Here is a 20,681-nt window from a genome sequence, read left to right as displayed (position 1 = left end):
GCACCCAACACAGACTTGACTTTCAGAAGAGAGGAAGGTCCCCGGGCCCAGGGACCATGTCTGTCCCCCTTCCTGGTATTCACAGTGCCCGGTGAAGGGCCCTCACTACATAAGTGCGTCATCAACGTGGAATGAAAAGGTTTAAAGTCTCCAGCTGTGTAGCTCCCAGCCCTTACTGTGTATTGGAATAAACTATGGGATAGTTGAAAGACTGGGCTGGGCCAAGCCACCCTGGAAAGCTTCTTGGTGGAGGGAAGGTAGAAACAGTGGGGGCAAACTTAATGAGAACAAAGCATCACTGGTCTTGTTCCTTGGATAGCAGACTTGAACTTACCCAGCACACAGTAGGTGTGCACATTTGCTGAGGACTCCCACTCTAAGGAGTGTTCATTAGCTCCTCAGGATGAAGCCCTATCATGAAACAGGACTTCGCACGGTCAGAGCCCTACCCTTATTTCCGGTGTTGCCACGTGCAGGTACTATGGGGAAAGGGCCTGTCACTGCACCTGGTTCTCATCCTCTGAGCATCTCAAATACCTACACTCTCATGTGCCTGCATGCCTTTGCACTTGCATGCTCCTTTTTGGTGAGAACCTCTGCCCACCCCCTTCACCTCCCTAGCTTCTACTGGCCTTTCAGTATTCAGTCCCGTGTGCCACCTTTTCTGGAAAGCCTTCCTGGCTTTTCTCCCTACATTTCTTAGGCTGTGTGGTTGTCCCACAACCGAAACAGACTTTGTCACAGGACTTAACACAAAATATACTGAACTACTTAGGCCCCTCACTATACTTCATGAGGACAATGAGAGGTGTCCAATTCATTTCTGTGTCTATATTTGAGTAATATTTATTGTTCATGTTCAACTACACGTTATATATTTAATTATAGACAATTTGGAAAATGGAGAAATGCAAAAGAGAACAAGAAATCACCTATCATCTCCTACTCAGGCAGAAAAATTAGTAATATTATGATTTATGTCCACTCACTCATTACAGACACACAGACATATATACACACACATACACGATACACTCTTACACTTCTATGTTTTGTTTTTACAAAAATAATGACCTGATGCTCTTTAGCTGCTCCACCTCCCAAGGTCACTACCAGCGTCTCCAAAGTCTCCCTCACATGAACATACAGTGTGAGTAAAAATAAAGTGCTCACTTATCATTGTGACCCCTTTTAGAGAAACCCTGAAGCCCTCAATAAACAATATTCAGACTGTTTTATAACCTGCATTTTTAAATTTTGGATATTTTCCTATGTCAACAAATATTCAACAAATAAATACATCAATAATTCAATAGTAGTCATTCATAGAAGTATACCATAATTTATTTAAACAATACCCCCATTATTGGATATTTGGATGTTTCCAATTTTTCAATATTGTAAATAATACTCTGATGAACATTTTACTGGGAAATTTCTAAGACATCTAAAAATCTTTTTATAGAATAGATTATTAGATTATAGAATTGCTGGGTAAGCAAATGGACATATCATTAGGTCTTTTGATACACAGTAACAATTTTCTTAGAGGAGACATTGTATTATATTTAAATCTCGGAAGTAATACAAAAAGAATACCTGTTTCCCCACACAATTCCAACACTGAACATTGCAATATTCGTTTCCATTTAGGTAAGTAGAAATAGTTTCTATATTTATGCTAAGCAGATCTTTTCCTCATTGAAATGAACCAATAAATGCAGAGACTCAAGAATAAGGTACAGAAATACGAGAAAACTGACTTTACGTGGACTTAGAAGTTTTTGCCCTTGAATGAAAGCCCAAGAGAATTCAGAAATATGACTCACATATGTCAGCTGTGATAAAAGCATAAGAGGAACAAAGAGAAACAGGGATTGGGGACGTGGCAGATCTCATCTTTGGCTGGGAACTGGAGATGCTTCTGTGAGGGGAAGGGCACCTGCCACGGGTTGGGGGCATTCCCATGTTCTTCTGGCATTCCCCATGTTCCTAGATGCCCAGTATTAGTGGCCATGTGGGCCCACTATTTTCTCCTCCCCTGACCTTAGATGCCTGTCTGGACAGTCATAGGAGGGTTGGGCTGACACTGTTGCCTGTATAAACAGCATGTGACAACACTCAACAACAGCTTTAGGCCCTCTTCTCCACGCAGGATTTCATAATCTCTCCCACGTTCCTGACCTCCTTCCCCCAGGCCAAGAAGTAATGCATTCAAGGTCCCTCCCTACCTTGGGGCACATTGGCTCCAGAGAGCCATGCTCCAGATCAGCAGCGATGCTTCTCAGTGGGTCGCCAGTGTCTGGCGGTGGCAGGGGCCTTCCAGCCACAGCCATCAGGTTAATGTTATTCTTTGGGTTTATAAAATGATTCTTCTCACTCTTTAAAGAAGCCAGAATTACTTTGAAAAGTGTTTATGAGTTGTCAGTAATAAAATATGAAACATATTGTGAGTTTTTTAAAAATTTATTTCACAAAGGATTAAGGGAAGGACTCGTGTTTAGTCAGAAATATTTTGCTCATTAGCTGGTGACATCATTACCCTCTGAAATTAGAAGATTTCTGTCAGCTTATGGGGAAAAAAAATGAGATTCCATTCTTCTCCCTGAGGTGCAGTGTAACAATGAAATAATCTCTCTGGCAGCTTCAAAATTAAGTAGTTGTTGCCAGATTTGAAGGAAAAGGAGAAGGAGGAGAAGGAGGAGGAAAAGGAGGAGGAGGAGGAGGCGGAAGAGGAGAAAATTACAGGACACTTTGATTTGTAAAAAGTTTGGGAGAATTTGAGGTAATGTTACCATTCCCCAGGGGCAAAGGCTTGTCAGCACTTAATTCGCTTAAGAAACTGTTTAAAAAACCATAAAACCAAGGGAGCAGCAAATGAATGCTACCTCCCACAATAACCTCTCCTCTATTTCTTAAACTTATAAACTCTGAATTGCTTTTAATCACCCCCAAAATAGTGTTGTAACTTTCTCCATGAGGAAGAGAAAGAATATGTAAGACCTCAGGAGTCCTATAGCCAAGGACGTGTAGAGAAACTTAGAACGCAGGTCAACTACCACCTATGCTCGGTACAGTGCCCTGAGTGGGGCGAATGTCTTTCTTTCTCCTGGAAGGGGTGGGAGGGAGGAGTGGAAGGGAAGTGGAGAAAGAGAACTGATTTTCTCTTCACTCTGTCCGTCTCCGGAAGATGTTTCTGCTGGAGATTATTTGACCCTGCCCACAGGTCCGAGAACTCTGTTGTTCATATAAAAGGGGAGTTAAGGTAACAAAGAAGTGTTGGGAAGGTAGTCCGCAGCTCTAGAGGCCCCTCTGGTAAGCGGGGGTAGTGTTACCTAAAGCAAATTGGTGGTGGCAGACATAGCCAAGACTTCAGCAAAACAGCAAACCCACTCAATCCCAAGTGCATTCGATTCTCACATAGTCCGTGCCATGGAAAAAGGATGATTCAGAACGGGATGGCCAACTAGGCCAATTACATATGTGTTGGAGGCTCCGGTTGCTGGAGCTGATGGAAGTTTTCATCCCAGAAGCGGTCTATTTCCCATGGGGTTGGGTGGTGTTCGCAAAATCACATTACTTTTATGGCATCTTAGACAGACTGATTTATGCGTCAGGCACGATGACTTCTCCTTGGACAGAGCTGCCCAACAACCTTGCCTAGGCACACACTGGTGTGGAGATACAGAGAACTGATGGAGCCACCTGGCAGGGGAGGGCAGGTACAGACCCCAAGTTCTTTCCTCCAATCACAACACAGGTCACCAGGTCAGCACAGTCATCTGTGGGAGTTGGAGGCAGGAGGGCCAATGTTGCGTCCCAGAGCCACAATCTACAACCTTAACATGATTCTCCTTCTGTTTGTAGAGTAAATAATAAGAAAATTCACTTCAAATGAATTGCTTCAATAAGCAGATTGCCTTTCAAATTATAGAAATCTAGGCTGAATCCTTGGAAAAGGAATCACAGTTAGATAGGTTGTCTGTGGCTATCTAAAGGGCCAAACCATTAGGTCTGTGATGATTGCTCAAACTAAACCACAGCATATGTGTCACAATTAACAAAATGAGCAGCAGCCCCCCTCCATAAAATATAAATAAATTTATATATAGAAAATATTCTACCAAGAGCAACCAAACAAGGAAAGGAACATAAGCAAATACATTAAACTTTAAAACTCCATGATCAAGGTTAGAAACAGTTTCTGGAGACCAGTGGAAGAGGCCCTCACTTCTCCAATAGCCAGGTTGGTGGGAATCTTGAAAATCATTTTCCATAACCTTAAATCTCAAAAGAAGCAAACTGTGTGGCCTTTTAAAATCTTTTTCTAATCTAGGAGCAATGAAAATTACTTCAGGAGAGTAATGGGTGAAAAGAAGGAAAGTCAATAGTAAGGCTGATCCTGACTGAAATAAAGTCTCCAGAAATTCACCGGGAACTGAAGAAATGAATTAAGGCTGACTGCCTATGCTCCACCCCCCACCCCCCTATCCATCAGCTAAGTGGCTCAAAACATGATGCAGTATTTTTAACAAAATCTTAGGTAAAAGAAGACAGAGACCAGGTATCCCAATTGAGAACGCTATTCTCCTCAGTTGGGTTTCCTTCTTCCCTGGCCATTACCTCAGGCTACAGCAATAACAAACATAAATGGACCACAAAATAAAGCCCTCAACTGTAGCTTGGGAGAAAGAAAACCAATCTATTGTCAGATAACATGGGGAAAAGGTCAAAAAGTAGTTCTCACTGTATTATCACAAATAGAAAATCTGACCCAAGCCAGTAGGCATGTAATGCATGATAACTATTCAAACAAACTAGAGCAAGGAGGAGAGGAAAAAAATAAAACTAAACTAAGAGGAAAGGCAAGAAAATCACAAAGATCTTATCTTTTGATTTGTCTCTCTACCACAAGAAAGTATAACTCAAGGAATGGGAAGGAATAACTCCAAAGGTTGTTTCACTCTATAAAATAATTTATCAAGGACATCAACTCAATTAAATGAGACTGCAGAGACAAGATAAAAAACATGTATGTTTAAAAATTGCAGTCACAAGTAAATACAGTATCAAAAGAACCAATTACAGCTGATTTCAATTAAATTTGTAAATAAGAATGAGCAAAGAATAGAATCTAGAAGTTAAAGTATTAATATAGGAAAAAAGCTTTCTCCGATGCCCCGAGTTTTAAGATTTACCCAGCTCTTGATCTAGGTCTTTGCCCCTCCTGCTCCCTCTACCTGACACATGTTCCTGTCACTTCTGGTGAACTCTTACTGGGTTACAGCCACCTTCTCTGGGAAGGCTTCCACACACCCCCTCCCTGCAGCTTGCTGGACTTATGGACTTTCTATGCGCGCTTACTGCATTAAGGAGAAATAGCCCAACTAAGACCCCACTCATGCTATCCATTTGTTTGTCTCTTCTTCTTAAATACAGCTCCCTGTGTGTGGGGACTGGCATGTGGTAGGTACTGAATAAATACACAATGTATAAATAAAAGAATGTTCAAGATGATATTCTTTCACCTACACCCTGGATCAAAAGTGCAAGGTAAGGAGTGTCCTGCTGGGAAGCAAACATGTAATGCCATTCGCATGATAACAAGTAATAGTCCAGTCACATGAGGACATCCATCAGAGGGTGTGCTGCCTGGTACAAAGAGGGAAAGGAGCAGGGACAGAGAAGAGAACGAAGGGATATTTCCTCAGAAATTATATAGTGAATAATTTCAATTTGTATTTGGTTGTTCAAATATTGCTTCTCAAATGAATGTCATTGTCTGATGACTAGCTCTAGTGCTAAGAGTTTTGATATAATGGTAACTGTGGTGTCTTAAAATTCAAATGGACCCTAACGGGACGGGCAGCCTGGGACTTCGGTAAGTTAGCTTAGGATGGAGGTGGCCCTCAGTCAGGATCCTCCTCAGAAACCACAATAGGGCCTGGGTGTCTCTCCAACCAACCCATCCATTACCTAAGATTTGTCATTTAGGACAAATAATTTATGGAGGAGTTAACAGGTGATGAATCAAAAGCATTAAACAAGTGACAGAAATTCTCTCATCGCCAACCCCCGGAGGTTACTGCTGACAGCAAAGGAAGAAACTGACATTGCAAAACCTAAATGCCAAACCTTAACCCAGATCCTATTCCAAACATCTGTACTGAGATATAATCAGCTAGCAGGGGAAACGTGGTATGTCCTGTTTGCCATTCAGGTATGAGGTTGAGCAAATGAAATTGCCATTTTTGTAGTTCAAAAGCTAGTACCTCCAGTTTCACAAGGCTCAGCCTAATAAAAGAAACAACAGCCAAAGTGTATCAGAAGCTATCTTAAATTTAAACTTTTTCGGAAATAGGTACCCGAGTATTTTGTTATGTGGTACCTGAGTATTTTGTCATTATTTATTTTTGTTCGCGGAGCCCTTGAAATGTTGAGGTGAGCCGGCAGGCAGCACCTTCAGCTCCCTGTAACTGCACAAACCAGGGGAGACAGAGATGTTCCTGCTTAGGCTGCCAGATTTCCAGTTATTTCTGGGGAACCGTGGGCGTGCCCTCCCACCCAACAGCGCCGGAAGCCCACACCCACACATCCAGTGAGGCTGCCTTATTAGCACTATGTGAGCCTAGATCATTTCTGTCCAATTAACTGCTTCTTCTTCCCAAACAGCATTCCTAAGGCCAACACGCTTACTGATACGGCGCCAGACCTCCGCCGCAACCTCGCTTACACAATGATACCTTCTGAAACAGAGAGTAAACTGATCATGGGATTGGTAAAAGCATAACCAAGGGAGCATGCACTATTTACATTAAGCTTTCTGACAGCTCCAGCCCATCTGCTGGCAAGTGTAAGCATTGTTACCAGGTTAATGGGCTATACAAAAGTAGCACTTCTACAGGAATCCGAGTATTTTAAAAATTAGTTAACGGAAAGGAGAATACCTTCACATAACAAAACAGAAGCCGATGTTCATTGGGTACTTGGTGCCATTTCATCCTTGCAACACCCATACAGGACACAGGGCAAGTAAACTGAGGCACAAAGAGATGACACATTTTGCCCACAGATGGTAGAGCAGGGATCTGACCCCAACATCTGGCTCATGTCTGGGAGCTTAAGCAGCCTCCTCGCCTGCCCACGCTGGGCAAATGCCCGGGCCTCCTGAGGCCAGAGCCTCCTTCTGGTCTAACTTTGTGTAAATAGGATGATCTTAAGGGCTCACAGCTTGGCCCTCGTCCCAGGGCGAAGGCTGGGGATGGGAGGGTGCTGTGGAATAAATGACAGGTCATCAGAGCAGTGGTTCTCAGTCAGCTGACAGCCAGTTAGAACGAAATTCATTTTTCTCTATAAAGACTTTGCTACGTATGTTATTCCAGCAGAACGGCTTTGCCTCATGGTCTCACCATAAGCAGGTCGAAAGAATTGTTACTTTTACTCTTCTAACAAGAATTTTAATACCCTCCCTATTTTACTCTCATTTTAGTCTCAAAATCACTTTTATTAAAATTAAGAGTAGTATTTCCTCCCATAATGTTCCCACCCAAATTTTTAAAACAATTATAGAAAGTATCTGAAGGCTTCTAGCATGTATTCAAAGACAAGAATCAATGAAAGTTACTTTTAACATGTTACATTTAGAAAGATTTAGAAAAGTGTTAATTACTTGAGCAAAACGTAACAAAGCATGTTGTGTAGAGTTGCTGTATCTGTCCCGAGGACACGGGGTATACATGCCCTCTGGCAAATTATGGCTAGGCAATATTCTTTCTCCTGGGCATATGACAAATCAAATGAGTAAACCTCTTTCTCTAGTCAAGAAACGAAAAGCAGAAACACACCTCTAACTGCCCTGCACTCCATCCTAGCTAATGAACCCATTCAAGCTTCAGCAGACAGAACCACGTTCTAGCCTCGATCAAACTGACCTTGCCAATTAGAATCCTTTTAAGGTGAAACTCATACATTAAGAATTATGGGGGGGGGGGGGGGATTCTGTACTAAGAGATGGAAACAACCACTAAAGCAGTTTATTTAGAAATGTCGGTTATTGTTATGTTTGGACTTTGCCCTCTCTTAAATTTCCTTGTAAAAGACAACAATGTAAGAGCCTAAAAGTAAAAGGTCAACCGTTTTCACAGATGCCCTTACTATACCTATGTGCCAACTCTAATACTGTGGTATATGTGAATCCTCACATAATTTACACATCCAGTAAATACTCTCTCAAAGTCAGCAAAAATATGAAAATCATCTATTTTTGTCAACTGCTGAGAATATCTAAAGGTGGGTGAAATTTTTGTACATTCATCCTGTGTTGTCATTTATTAGACATTTTCTTCAAGGATCAGATGTCCCCAAATGGGAAACCTAATGATACCTGGTTTATATTTTATTTTAATACCTTTGAAATATAAAAATAAAACTTCTGATAAATTTTATATTATAGACATTGTCTAGAAGTTCACCCCAGTGTAAAAAAATATATATATTCAAAATAGCCAATCTTTTCAAAATCTGGCTCAATCCAGAATACCTGAATATCTCAAAAGGGCACCATGGAGATGCAGACGACCCTCAGAGAAGCACGACACCCCGCTCTGCTCCCAAAGGGGGACCCCGTGAGCACCAGCTCTGTTCTCCCACCTTCTGCAGTAAGCGATTGAACTGTTAGCCCTTTCTTGGGCCATAATAGAAATTAAGCGATTCAACTACAAGAACCACCAAAAAAGCAACTTCGCGGAAGGCTCTCCTGGCTTTTAGCACATTATCTTTTAGGAAGGTCTAGGTTAGACCAAGGCTACAGCAGCCTTTCCTACTGGAACCTTAAACCTGAAATCTCTGGCTTAAAGACAACGGCTGCAGTTGAGGCAGGTGAATCGTCTCTGTGAGCCTAAGTAAAATCCACCCTCTGGCAAGAGACAAGTTTATGATTTTAGAAAGCCCCAAAAGATCAAACGATCTTGCATTACGCCACGCAAAGCACCTCAGAATATAGGGATATTTCAGCGGAGACCTTCAAAGACCTCAATCAAGGAAACATTTGCTTAAAATAGTATTTGGCCAGAAGTGGAAGCAGTCACCACCTGGCGTTCCATCCCTCTAGTACCCAACATTTTAAACACAGTTCTATCACATGGCTTCTCTGCATCTCAAACCAGGTTCATGGCCAAGAAGATCTATTTAGAGGGGGAATAGAAGGTTATAACGAGATGCACACACAGACATAAGGTCCGATTATAACACCGCGGTTATGGCATTATTATAGCATTCTTTGCACAAATCTCTTCCAGCTCTGAATTTCCCCAAGTGTAAAAGTGTTCAGTTATGAAACAATGACTCGCTTTGCAAAATAACTCAGGCACAAAATATTTCACCATAGTTGCTTCATCCGGGTGAGGAGTTCCAAATACAGAAACACAATTCCAACTTTCTCTGCAACGCACTCCATATGAAGAGAAACAACTGAATGGGACCAAAACCGACGCTGGCCATTGGCCTCTTAACAGCTTCAGCGCTTCACTGGCCTTTCTCGTTGCTTTAACTTTTCTTTATACATTACGTATTTTTAAAAAATAACTTAAATACCATCATAATCAAATAATTTACAAATGGACATTTCTTGTAAAGATGCTTCTTCACTGCAAGCATTTTCATTAATATTTAAGCACCAGGTACAGATCATCAACTCTTAAGTACCAATTTTGTAGAAACACAGAAACTATGATTTACTAAAACTTATGCCTTGAGGAAAGAAGTATAAACCCCAAAGACAGAGAGCAGAACTTCCTCAAGCATTTTCTTAACCAGAAGGTAAACTGAACCTTAAAGCACAAAGTTGAAAGCTTAGAAGGAGAACTCTTTACAACCTTTCCCCTGCAGGGGGCAAATGAAAACTAAATCTACCAAAATAAAATGAAAAACAAAAAAAGAATTAAAATAAACATTCAGATATTTAACAAGGAATCAAGTGACGTACTCAACCCGAAACTCTTCTGAACAATTCAAACAGTCACAAGAGAAGTTTATTATTAATGAAAAGCAGCAGAGAACAGACTCTCTTCTGGCAAAGGGAGAGCTATTTTTCACTTCCCTTGGTTGCTATCTTTAGTACTTTACATTCTTGGAAACCAGGAATGTGAATATGGATTTATTGTGAGCCAACATGCAATTATCTAATGCCAGTTGTGGGGGTGGGGAAGCCTGTGAAATCAATGCAAATGAAATCCTAAAGCATGACAGACATCAATATAGGCATTGAGGTTCGGTGACAAAGGCCTTATGGTCCCTGAAACTTCCATGGCCTGGGCCTTCCCGACAGCGGCCAGTGAGCTATTTACATCTCAGTACAGAAAAGAATCGATAGAGAACAGAAAACCCTGGCTCTCACATAAAAGATAATCAAAGCGCCTAACCCGCGGCGGCAGCCAGGGAGACACGGGGGAATGATCTGAAATTAATTACACTGCTCTCAGGCAAATGTGGAATCATCGAGAAGGAATATACTGGAGGGCGTGTCTTGCTGAGTCTCCATAAACGCACGGGGCAGTGAGACTGCCGTCAGGGTAAGAGGGGTGTCATATACGTCAGGATGACAGTCAAGTTCAGGCAAACTTCAGTGTCCATGGGGGTGGGCTGCAGCAACGAACAGTGTGACTGGAAGTGGCCATGGGCGTTTACAGAAAGTAGCTAGCAAAATACACAGGGTCAGTAATACTGCGTCAGCGGACCCTCTGCACGGCTGAAGAGCCAGTCTTTACCTACATCCCTCAGCAGAAAGAGAAATCATTCTCTGGGGCTTCTGGAAGACTGTGCAGAATTGGAGGAAGCATATGGTATTCCTGGCCCTTTGTCCAACCAGGACGCGCTGATGTCACTTCTGAGCCGTCCAGGATGACAGTTTGCTAAGGAGCTCACAGTTCGAGCATGCGCATGGCATCTTGAGTCTGTGGGGGCATTTTATCTCCTGCGCTGCAGTGACTGTACACCACGTTGGGGCAGGCCTGTCTCTTTCTCTTTCACGGCACCGTTGGAACCCCAAAGTCTAGCACCATGCCTGGCCCATAGCAAACACTTCGTAGACATCCCCTAAACGAACGAAGAACTGCTCAAGAAATGAAATGCCCCCCTTGCACACCCCAAAAGGAGTGAAACAAGCCAATATTCAATAATGTTTTCTTAGCAGCTTGTCCAAAATGCCTCGAGTCCTCAATTTATATTAACTTTTTCCTAGCGAGACAGGTCCCTCTCCTTGCCATCTAAGTGTGTGGGGTTTTACGACAGTTGTGCTTTTCTGGATGGACACAGTCTTATTCCTGCTCCCTTGACTCAGATGCCATTAACAGGACAGTGCACAGTGAGTCTGATACTAAAGGCCCCACTGTGGCCAACTGGGTCTTTGTGTTCTTCCCAGAGCTGGGTTTGACTCACTTCAGTCCTCAGTGACTGTATTTATTCTTCGTGATTCCTTAGGTGCATGATTTACATTTATATTATGTTCGTCTTTAGAAAGAGTTGGGGATAAGAGACCCAAAAAGTGAAAACCACAGACATGGTTCTTTTGATTACCTCATGGTCCCAGGACACGTTGTTGGCTGGCCTACAACACATTTATTATTATAAATGGCAACATCTCGGTCACTCTCACACAACAGCAAACCAGGCGAGGCTTCCAAATTAATAATCTTTTTTTTTCCTTAGTTGCCATGGAAATCTGGTGCTTGATTCCAGAAATCATGGAAAAGTAGGTAGTAGGAGGGTTATAAGTACTTCTAATAAGCCATCATTTGTTGCTTAGATGCAAAGAATGGCAAAGACTGAGTCTGTAGTTGCAAAACATAAAACAGGCTCTAAAGCAGCCAGGAAGGATGAACATTCAAGTACAACTTTGGGCATTAAACATTTTCCAAACACACTACCTGAGCTGACACAAAGCTAGGCACTCACAGCAGACACACAGTCACATAGCACCTCTTTCTTGCTCAAGGAACTCACCATTTCCAAGGAGGTGGCAATACGTACAATTTACTCCAGTGCTCTCGGGGAACCTTACGCTTCAGGTCTACAGCTAGTTTTGCAAAGCACAGCACAGGCAACAATCAACTCTACACGAGGAGGTGAAAGAAAGCTTCACAGAGGAGAGGGCAGTCGGGCATCACCTTGCAGAAGGCATCGATTTTCACACCAGACAAATGTGAAGGAATACGCTTTTAGGCAGAGCAAACTGCATGAACGAAAGCAGAGAGTCGTGCAGGGTCCCGGCATGGCCAGAGGGGAGACTGCAGGGGGTGGAGGTGGCAGATGAGAGTGGAGGACCTGATTAAAGGAAGAGCACCTCCGGTTCTAGGGGTGCCAAAAACTTCTGGAATGTATCTGATAAAACTGGAAAATAAACAGCCTTTTTAAAAAACATAGGATTGCAAGAGAAAACGTGTGTTTTAGAACTCTGAGTGGCTGTATGGCGCATAGATAGAAGAGGCTGAGGGTATGAAGGCAGTTACTTCCAGACTGTAAGGAACAGATGACCTAACAAGAAAAAAACTCCTTAACTGAAGACTTCACAGTTTGACGATGGCACCATGAAATGTAGGTTTGAAACTCTGGAATTTTAATTCCTAAAATTCCTGTGGAACTCCTAGTTTAAGAAGCATCCGTCGCATTAAGGCAGCATAAATAACAAAAGACTCCAAAATGGAAAATAAAAAGTAAAATTATCTCTGTTCATAGATGACATGATCTTATCTGTAGAAAGCCCTAAAGAGTCCACACACATGCACAAAAAAACTGCTAAAGATAATAAACAAATTTAGCCACATGTGAAAATCAGTTCCATTTTTATACAGTAGCAATGACCAAATTCAAAAAGGAAATAAGAAAAGAACTTCATTTACAACAGCATCAAAAGAAAAACATACTTGGGAGTAAACTTAATCGAGAAGGTAAGACTTACCGAACACTGAAAACCATAAAAATTGCTGGCAGAAATTAAAGAAGACATGAATAAATTGGAAGATATCCTGTGTTCGTATTGTTAAGATGCCAATACTACCCAAATTGATCTATAGATCCAATGCAATCTCTAAGAAGATCCCATGGTATTTCTTGCAGAAATAGAAAAACCCATCCTAAAATTCACACGGAACCTTCATGGACCTCAATAACCAAAATAATCTGAAAAAGAGCTAAGGTGGACAGCTCACAATTTCCAATTTTGAAACTTACTACAAAGCTACGTTAATCAAAGCAGTATCACACTAGCTAAAGAATGGACATATAAACCAATGGAATAAATAGAAATCTCAGAAATAAACCCTTGTATATATGGTCAATGAATTTCCAAAAAAGGGTGCGCCAAGACCATTTCCAACAAATGGTTCAGGAAAACTGGATATCTACCTGCATAAGAATGAATTGGACCCATATGTTACATCATATGTGAACCTAAAATGGGTCAAAGAACTAAAACTATGAAACTCGTAATATGAAAATATAGGAGAAAATCTCGATGACATTGGGTCTGGCAATGATTTCTTGGCTATGATAACAAAAGTACAGGCAACAAAAGAAAAGTGGACTATGAAGAGAGTGAAAAGGCAACTCATAGAATGGAAGAAAATGTTTACAGATCATGTATCTGATGAGAGATTAATACCCAGAATATATAAATAACTCCCACAAACCAACAACAACAAAAGCAAGAATGGGCAAATAACTGCAATAGACATTCCTCCGAGGATATACAAACACCCAATAAGCACATAAAAAGATGCTTAATATCTTAGTCTCTAGGGGAATGCAAATTAAAATGACAATGAGATACTAGTTCACCCCCACTTGGATGACTATTATCCCAAAAAGGGGGAGAGGGATAACAAGGGTTTGTGTGAACAGAGAAACTAGAACCTTCATGCATTGCGGCCAGGGATGAAAAATGGGATAGTCACTATGAAAAACAGTATGGAGGCTCCTCAGAAAAGTTAAATGTAGAATGACCTTATGATCCTGAAATTCCACTCCTAGGTATATACCTCAAAGAACTGACAGCAGAGACTCAGATACTTGGACACGAATGATCAGAGCAGCACTGTTCACAATAGCCAAAAAGCAGGAATAGCCAAGTGTCCATAAACAGACGAATGGATAAACAAAATGTGGTTTTATGTACAGTGGAATCAGTATTCCACTTATTCATCCATCAAAAAGAATGAAGTGCTACTATATATTGCAGCATAAATGAACCTTGAGAACACTGTGCTAAGTGAAATAAACCAGACCCAAAAGGACAAACATTTTATGATTTCACTTATACGAGGTACCGAGAATAGTCAAATTCATAGACAGAAAGTAGAATGGTGGTTCCCAGGAGCTGTGAGGAGAGGAGACTAGGGAATTATTGTCTAATGGTTACGGAATTTGTGTTTTAGATGATGAAAAAGAAGACAGTACAGCAATGAGACTGTATTTAATACTACTGACCTGAACCCTTAAAATGCTTATAATGGTAAATTTTAAGTTACATGTACAGTACTGCAATTAAAAAAGCCCAACATGAAGAGCACTATTCTGACTACATGTGTTTCTACTGGGTAAAGAATACCGAGTTAACATGTAAGAAGAAATGTTCCTTTTTGGCTCCTGGTGGGAGAAATTGCAAGGTTGAAATTGCGCAGACTGTCCCCTTTAGCAGAGGTGATCAAGATGCTCAGAGAGGAAGCAAACTTACATTGCAGTTGGACGAGCCGTCGAACGTGGGGCAAGAACCGTCTGGCCAGTCAGCAGGGTCCAAGGCAGCCGACTGCCGGTGCTGGGCCTCGTACTCCTTGAGCTGCCACGAGAGGAAATGGAAGATTGAAATGGAAATAATGGCCAGCGCTGTGTACCAAGCAGCAGAGAGAACACGTGGGAACCTTCTTCGTGCCATCGCTGTTACAGAGTGCTAGCCAAAGACAAGGTTCTCAGAACCAAAAGAAAGACCCTCACCCTGCCCTGTGGATTGTCATCTAAAGTAAACCAACAGACACAACCAAGTCTTTGTATTCTATTATTCACTCCAAAAAGAACCTCGTTCCCCACCCCCCACATCCAAACTCGTCTTGGACAGTTCAATTTTAAGTTCTAAAATAAAAATCGTCCATAGTTTGGCCTTTGAATTACCTCTCTTTGTAGAAGACACAATGCAGTGAGACTACTGAGCAAGAAAAAGAGATGGAAGCCTGAAATATGATTTTTAAAAATCACTTGTTTTTCCTGTTCTAGACTGCTTTAAGTGACCTGGTCAATGTCATCACCAAATAAATACAGTGGGATTTACTTAGGATGTTTGTGGATGAAAGGAAATGAACAAGGGATCTAGAATATGTGCAGAGAAGTTTAAAGTTGGGATTTAGGAACTAGGTTTCTACATTTTTGAAAAACACAGAAAGACAAGTTAAATATTATAGGAAATTAGCAAATGTAACATAATAGAATTAATGAAGGATCTTTCTGAATGGCTACTGGTCTTGTCATAAAACACATAGAAATTTAACTCTGCAACATATTACAATGAAGTTGTCACTGCATTAAAATCCTACTATAAAGCAGTTTTTATATATGAATTTTAAGACACTGATCAAATCATGCCTTATGAATAAAGCCACTGGGGAAAAAAAAATACACAGAAACGGTCTGACCTGACAGCCCAGGAGATGGAGCACAGCATGGCCCTCAACCACTGGGGCTAAATGGGTAGATATGGCAAAGCCACCAAACTGACAATATCCTTCTCGCAACTTTCCAAAGCATTGCTTGGCCTATGAAGTTCTTTTCTGTGCACACATGTGACAGGAGGTGGGCCCGGGGGGAAGCAGACAGTACTGATTAATGGGTAGGAGCTTAGCTGCAGAACCAAATTCCAGCTGAGAGCCCGTGGGCAAAGTATTAACCGCTCTGATCCTCAGTTGCTCCTCCAGTGGGAAAATGGGGTGACAGTAAATCTGCCTCATGGGACTGTTCCTAGAATTAAGATAAAACAGCAAAGCTCTTAGCACACTGCAGCTATGCCAGAGATTCATTATCACAGCATTATTATTACCATGCTGTGGTTTCAGATTAAAAAAAAAGAAAGTTCACACCAACTCCAGGTATTTGCTCTGTTGCTATGAGGGGCACTAGTCTCATTTTAAGTCTCATTTTAATCTTTCTAGTATATTACGACACCAGTATTGTTTTATTCTTTGTAGTACATTTAAGCTCCGTATGAGGATGCGCTCTCCTTCCAGATATACTCGTTTCTGCAATGCTACCTTCTCACTGGATTATCGCAACAGCTGCCAGCTGAACAATGGGATTATCGCTTGTTCTCTTACGGTCTATGCGCCACTGTGATACTCAACCTTAGCCCCACCTCCTAGGAGCCACGAAATAAACTTCATTGTTAAAAAACAAGACAAATTCCTGCCTAGTCAACCCTAAATAGAATTAACATTTTTCTTCTGCTATCTATCTGTCCATTTCCATCATTTGCTTTGGGGATCAAGAGTACCTGCATTTCTTCAGATGTAGGTTCAACTCTGTACTCTATCCAAATTTGCTGCTGATTTTTAAAAATTATCCTAACTTCAAAATGCTATGTGCTTTATTAAAGATCTTGTGACAAAACACAATCTCTAAATTGTTTTCTTTTGTTCAGTCCTCACTGGAGAACATTATTTTTCACTGCCTTTAGAAAGAGAGGAAAGGAGAAAGGGAGAGAGGGAGAGAGGGAGAGAGAGAGAGAGAGAAACATCAATTGGTTGCACGCATCCCAACCAGGGATCGACCCCACACCTTTCAATTTATGTGACAAAGCTCTGACTTACTGAGCCACTCTGGCCAGGGCTCTAAAATTTTTTAAAAATACATTTTACAAATGGGGGAAAAAAGCACCTGGTTTTATTTATATAATTATATTGTTATATTCCACTCTGCTCCTGAAGAAGTTTTGACTTAAATATAATGTCATAAAGGAAAGACAACTGATAGTTTAATTTGAGAATTTATATATTTTAAAGCATATTTACAGTTTTAATTTAATTTCAGATTTTTACAAATAGTGACATTATAAAGTATGTGTCTGTCTCTCTGAGAAGAAAACCCTCCCTTACAACCTATTTTTTCTAGTCTCACAGTTTTCTTATACTTGAAATCTATGACACAATTCTTAGGGGGGATGGCTGTCTTTGGTAGATTAATGCTTATGCTATCTTAAAGACCTTTAGGGAGAGATATTCCAGAACGTTCCCATTTCTAAGAGTGCTTATTGTAAAGGACATTTATATCACACCTCCTCTAAATCCTCTCCAGCTGCAATTTTAATTCATTTCCTTTTATTCTGTTCTCAGTTGAGATTAAAACAAAATAAAACACTTTTCAGTTCATCCTGGAGACGTAGTGTTTAATAATCCCTCATATATATTTGAGAAAAGTGATTAAACTCTTTTCTGCTTCTTCTCTGAGATAAATCCTGTCCAATTTCACCCCATGGGACCTATCAAAAAAAGAAAAAAAAAACTTCAAGCACTTTGTTGCTCTCCTATGGACTCTTTCCATGAGCCTCTCTTAATTGGTCAAATCACTGGGATTGATGCTCAATAGCTGCTACAAGGAAATAATTCAAAAACATATAAATTCCCAGTTCATAGCGTTGCACACTGGTATACCAGATGTCCAGACTCCCTTTACAAAACTGGTCACCTATTCCTCAGTTCCTATAGGGACAGGTTCACACCTATCCCCCTGCTTTAGAGAACTACCCTTGGTTGATAAGGAGCTCTCGCCCCAGATATGCCTAGAAGATTTCTCCCTCTTCCCCATCAGTTTGCAGCCTCTTTTTCTCTGGCAAGACAAAGTTCTATAATGTAACTCACCTCCCAGGGCTACCCACTCCCTAAGGATTTAGGCTGAGCCTAGACCTCTCCTGAAATCTGATCTCTATCCAGCTTCTTTCTCTGCCTCTCCTATTCCCTTCTCTCTTTCAATTAGAACAGCGGTTCTCAACCTGTGGGTCGCGACCCCTTTGGGGATCGAACGACCCTTTCACAGGGGTCGCCTAAGACCACTGGAAAACACATATATAATTACATATTGTTTTCGTGATTAATCACTATGCTTTAATTATGTTCAATTTGTAACAAGGAAAATACATCCTGCATATCAGATATCTACATTACGATTCATAACAGTAGCAAAATTACAGTTATGAAGTAGCAACGAAAATAATTTTATGGTTGGGGGTCACCACAACATGAGGAACTGTATTAAAGGGTCGCGGCATTAGGAAGGTTGAGAACCACTGAATTAGAAGCTTCTCCTGAAAGTAAGCCTTTGCTAAAGCATGTGCCTAAGAATCCCCATCTTAGGCTCTGCTTCTAGGAACTTGCTGTAAGACAGTGGCATTAAGAAAAGCTCACAATGCCAAAACATCAGTCAAGTCAGTGACAAAAGCCACGTACTTTAAAAAATATATATTTTAAGAACCTAATTTTGAACTTTCACGCAGATGTGACCTTATGGAACCAAACACATATATATCAGATAAATATGTAATATTTAGCGATTAGATCAAGCTACATGAGCAATCTTTAGTATTATTAGTTTTTAGAAAATATGATTACATCATGGTCACGGATCTATTTCCTACAGACAGGTCTCCCAGTTAAAATGTCAATGGATATACTTCTCTATGAACACGGCTCATCTTCGCTAGTTCCATCACACCAAAACAACAGCATGCACTTTCATCCAAAGCTTTAAAAGTGAGTTTATTCTATACCTTCCCATCCTCACTTACACGCCACAAAAGTTACCCAGATAAAGGAATACTGTGTGGTTGCCAATATCTCATGGGCTTTCAAAACCTTCGAGAACTAGTTCAAGATTGAATACCCTACACTTACTTGCCCAGAGCTATCTGTGCTCCTAAAATTAGCATCTGGAAAGTGCATTCTTTAGATACACCCATCACCTAGATCCCCCTAAACAATTCTTTCTTTCTTTTTTTAAACTAATGAGCTCTACTTCCTTAAAGCATATATATTAAGTATCCATCATAAAACGATGAGAAAATGTTTGAAATGCCACTAGAATAGATGGAGCTATTCAGTAAAAAAAAAATTTTCAGTCATAAATTAAGATGCCTTTTAAATTACACTGTCAAAAAAGAAAAACCACTATGAGTTGCTTCATAAACTTCCTTCTCTTCAAATCCTTGTGCAACTTGAGTGTTTCACATGTTAGTTCCTTGCAGCCTCTTCCATTTTGACCTTTGTTCCTTTTGACACCTAGGTTTTCAGGGGTATGAATCACGGCCATATACTGCACAGTGCAAAATACCACTCAATGAGGTCAAATTCATATAAACAAAGCCTAGTGGACCAATATGTCTTCATTGGAACATAGCCAAATTTTCCCCAATACAAGGATGTATTGGGGCTACACCCGGCTCCAAATGGCACACAGACCAACCCCTCTGCTGCTGGTGGGTTATTCTATCAGGATTCAAGTCTATGCGTGGGTCTGCAAGTCTCTGGCAGTGACAGAAACACACCCGATGTGCCGCAGGAATATCCTCATCACGGCCATGACAGTCTGAGTCTTAATGGTTGTTTTATACAGCAGTCACGTAAATTTAGATCCTTGAGCTGCTCCTAAGTTCTAGGAGGTGTATCCTTTCTACAGATTATTTTCTGCTCAGACATTTTTCTTGAAGTGATTGGTCTCCAGTCCCTAAGACGCCCATCCGGGCACCAGCGGCTGAGGACGTACCTGCCCTGCCACAGCAGGCCAACCAGCTTCCCCGACCCTCATCTGTCAAAGGACACCCATCTTTACAGGCAGAATCTAGTCAAGCGTGGAGAACATCACCAACTTTTTCTTCAGTGTTTCTGGATTGTTTTATAGAAAATATTCTTGACCTCCTGATAAGCTCCTTCCTGAAACTTGGCCAGGCTGCATGGCTAACACCTCCACCCAGATGTGCACAGGGAGCAGACTTCTGATTTCCTTTCCATGTAAGCAATGGCTGCTTGTTAAAATTACAAGCTCAGAAAGAGCTTTAAACTACTTTTTTCTCCCCAACTTTGAGAGTATTCTTTTGCTTCTTTTTCAATTGTAAATTATGCTATCTAACGTGGCCATTTTTAACATTGTCTTCTGCTCCCAGAAAACAGGATTCAGCACATCACAGGCAACCCCCTTCCCGAACACAGGTGTTGCCAGACAACCTGCAACATCTTCTGAACTCAGATCTTCGTTTTCACAATGAAAAAAGAAATGCGCCAGTTCTTTTGATCATGACAGTTGGCTTACCTTCATGATCAAACTACCACAGATCCATAGTTCTCATCTGCTTTCTCTAGGAACTCAAATCCCAAATGCGATGGCATATTCCAGAAATAGAATTGGAGACAAAATATACGGTGGGCTTTTCACTCCAGCTGGCAGCCCGGCTGGGTGGCCGGATGCGTGGAGCAGGTCAGGCCAGGCTGAGGGAACATGGGCAGGCATGGGCGATCAGCAGTGGGGACAGGAGGTTGTCACCTGCCACCTGCTCCATCACTCCCTCAATCCACCAGGGATGCTGGAGACCGAGACACTTGTGCTCCTGTGAATCTACAGAGCAAGCCAAGCCGGCAGGTGGGCATGTGGAGGTGACGCTGGCC

General features: G+C 41.3%; 1 protein-coding gene and 1 pseudogene across 1 annotated transcript in view; both read right to left on the bottom strand.

Annotated features, from left to right (window-relative positions):
• Positions 1 to 20,681, bottom strand: part of SASH1 (SAM and SH3 domain containing 1) — a 161,631-nt gene that overhangs the window by 38,045 nt on the left and 102,905 nt on the right. Inside the window, exon 8 of the mRNA XM_090279952.1 lies at positions 14,726 to 14,827. Within this exon, the coding sequence (XP_090136078.1) occupies positions 14,726 to 14,827 (102 nt within the window). The remainder of the gene's footprint in view (positions 1 to 14,725; positions 14,828 to 20,681) is intronic.
• On the bottom strand, positions 19,593 to 20,575 carry LOC150007910 (lanosterol 14-alpha demethylase pseudogene; annotated as a pseudogene).

Source organism: Furipterus horrens, unplaced genomic scaffold (assembly GCF_987537825.1).
Source record: "Furipterus horrens unplaced genomic scaffold, mFurHor1.1.pri manual_scaffold_6, whole genome shotgun sequence".
Taxonomy (NCBI): Eukaryota; Metazoa; Chordata; class Mammalia; order Chiroptera; family Furipteridae; genus Furipterus; species Furipterus horrens.
This window is presented reverse-complemented; position numbering and strand designations above follow the sequence as displayed.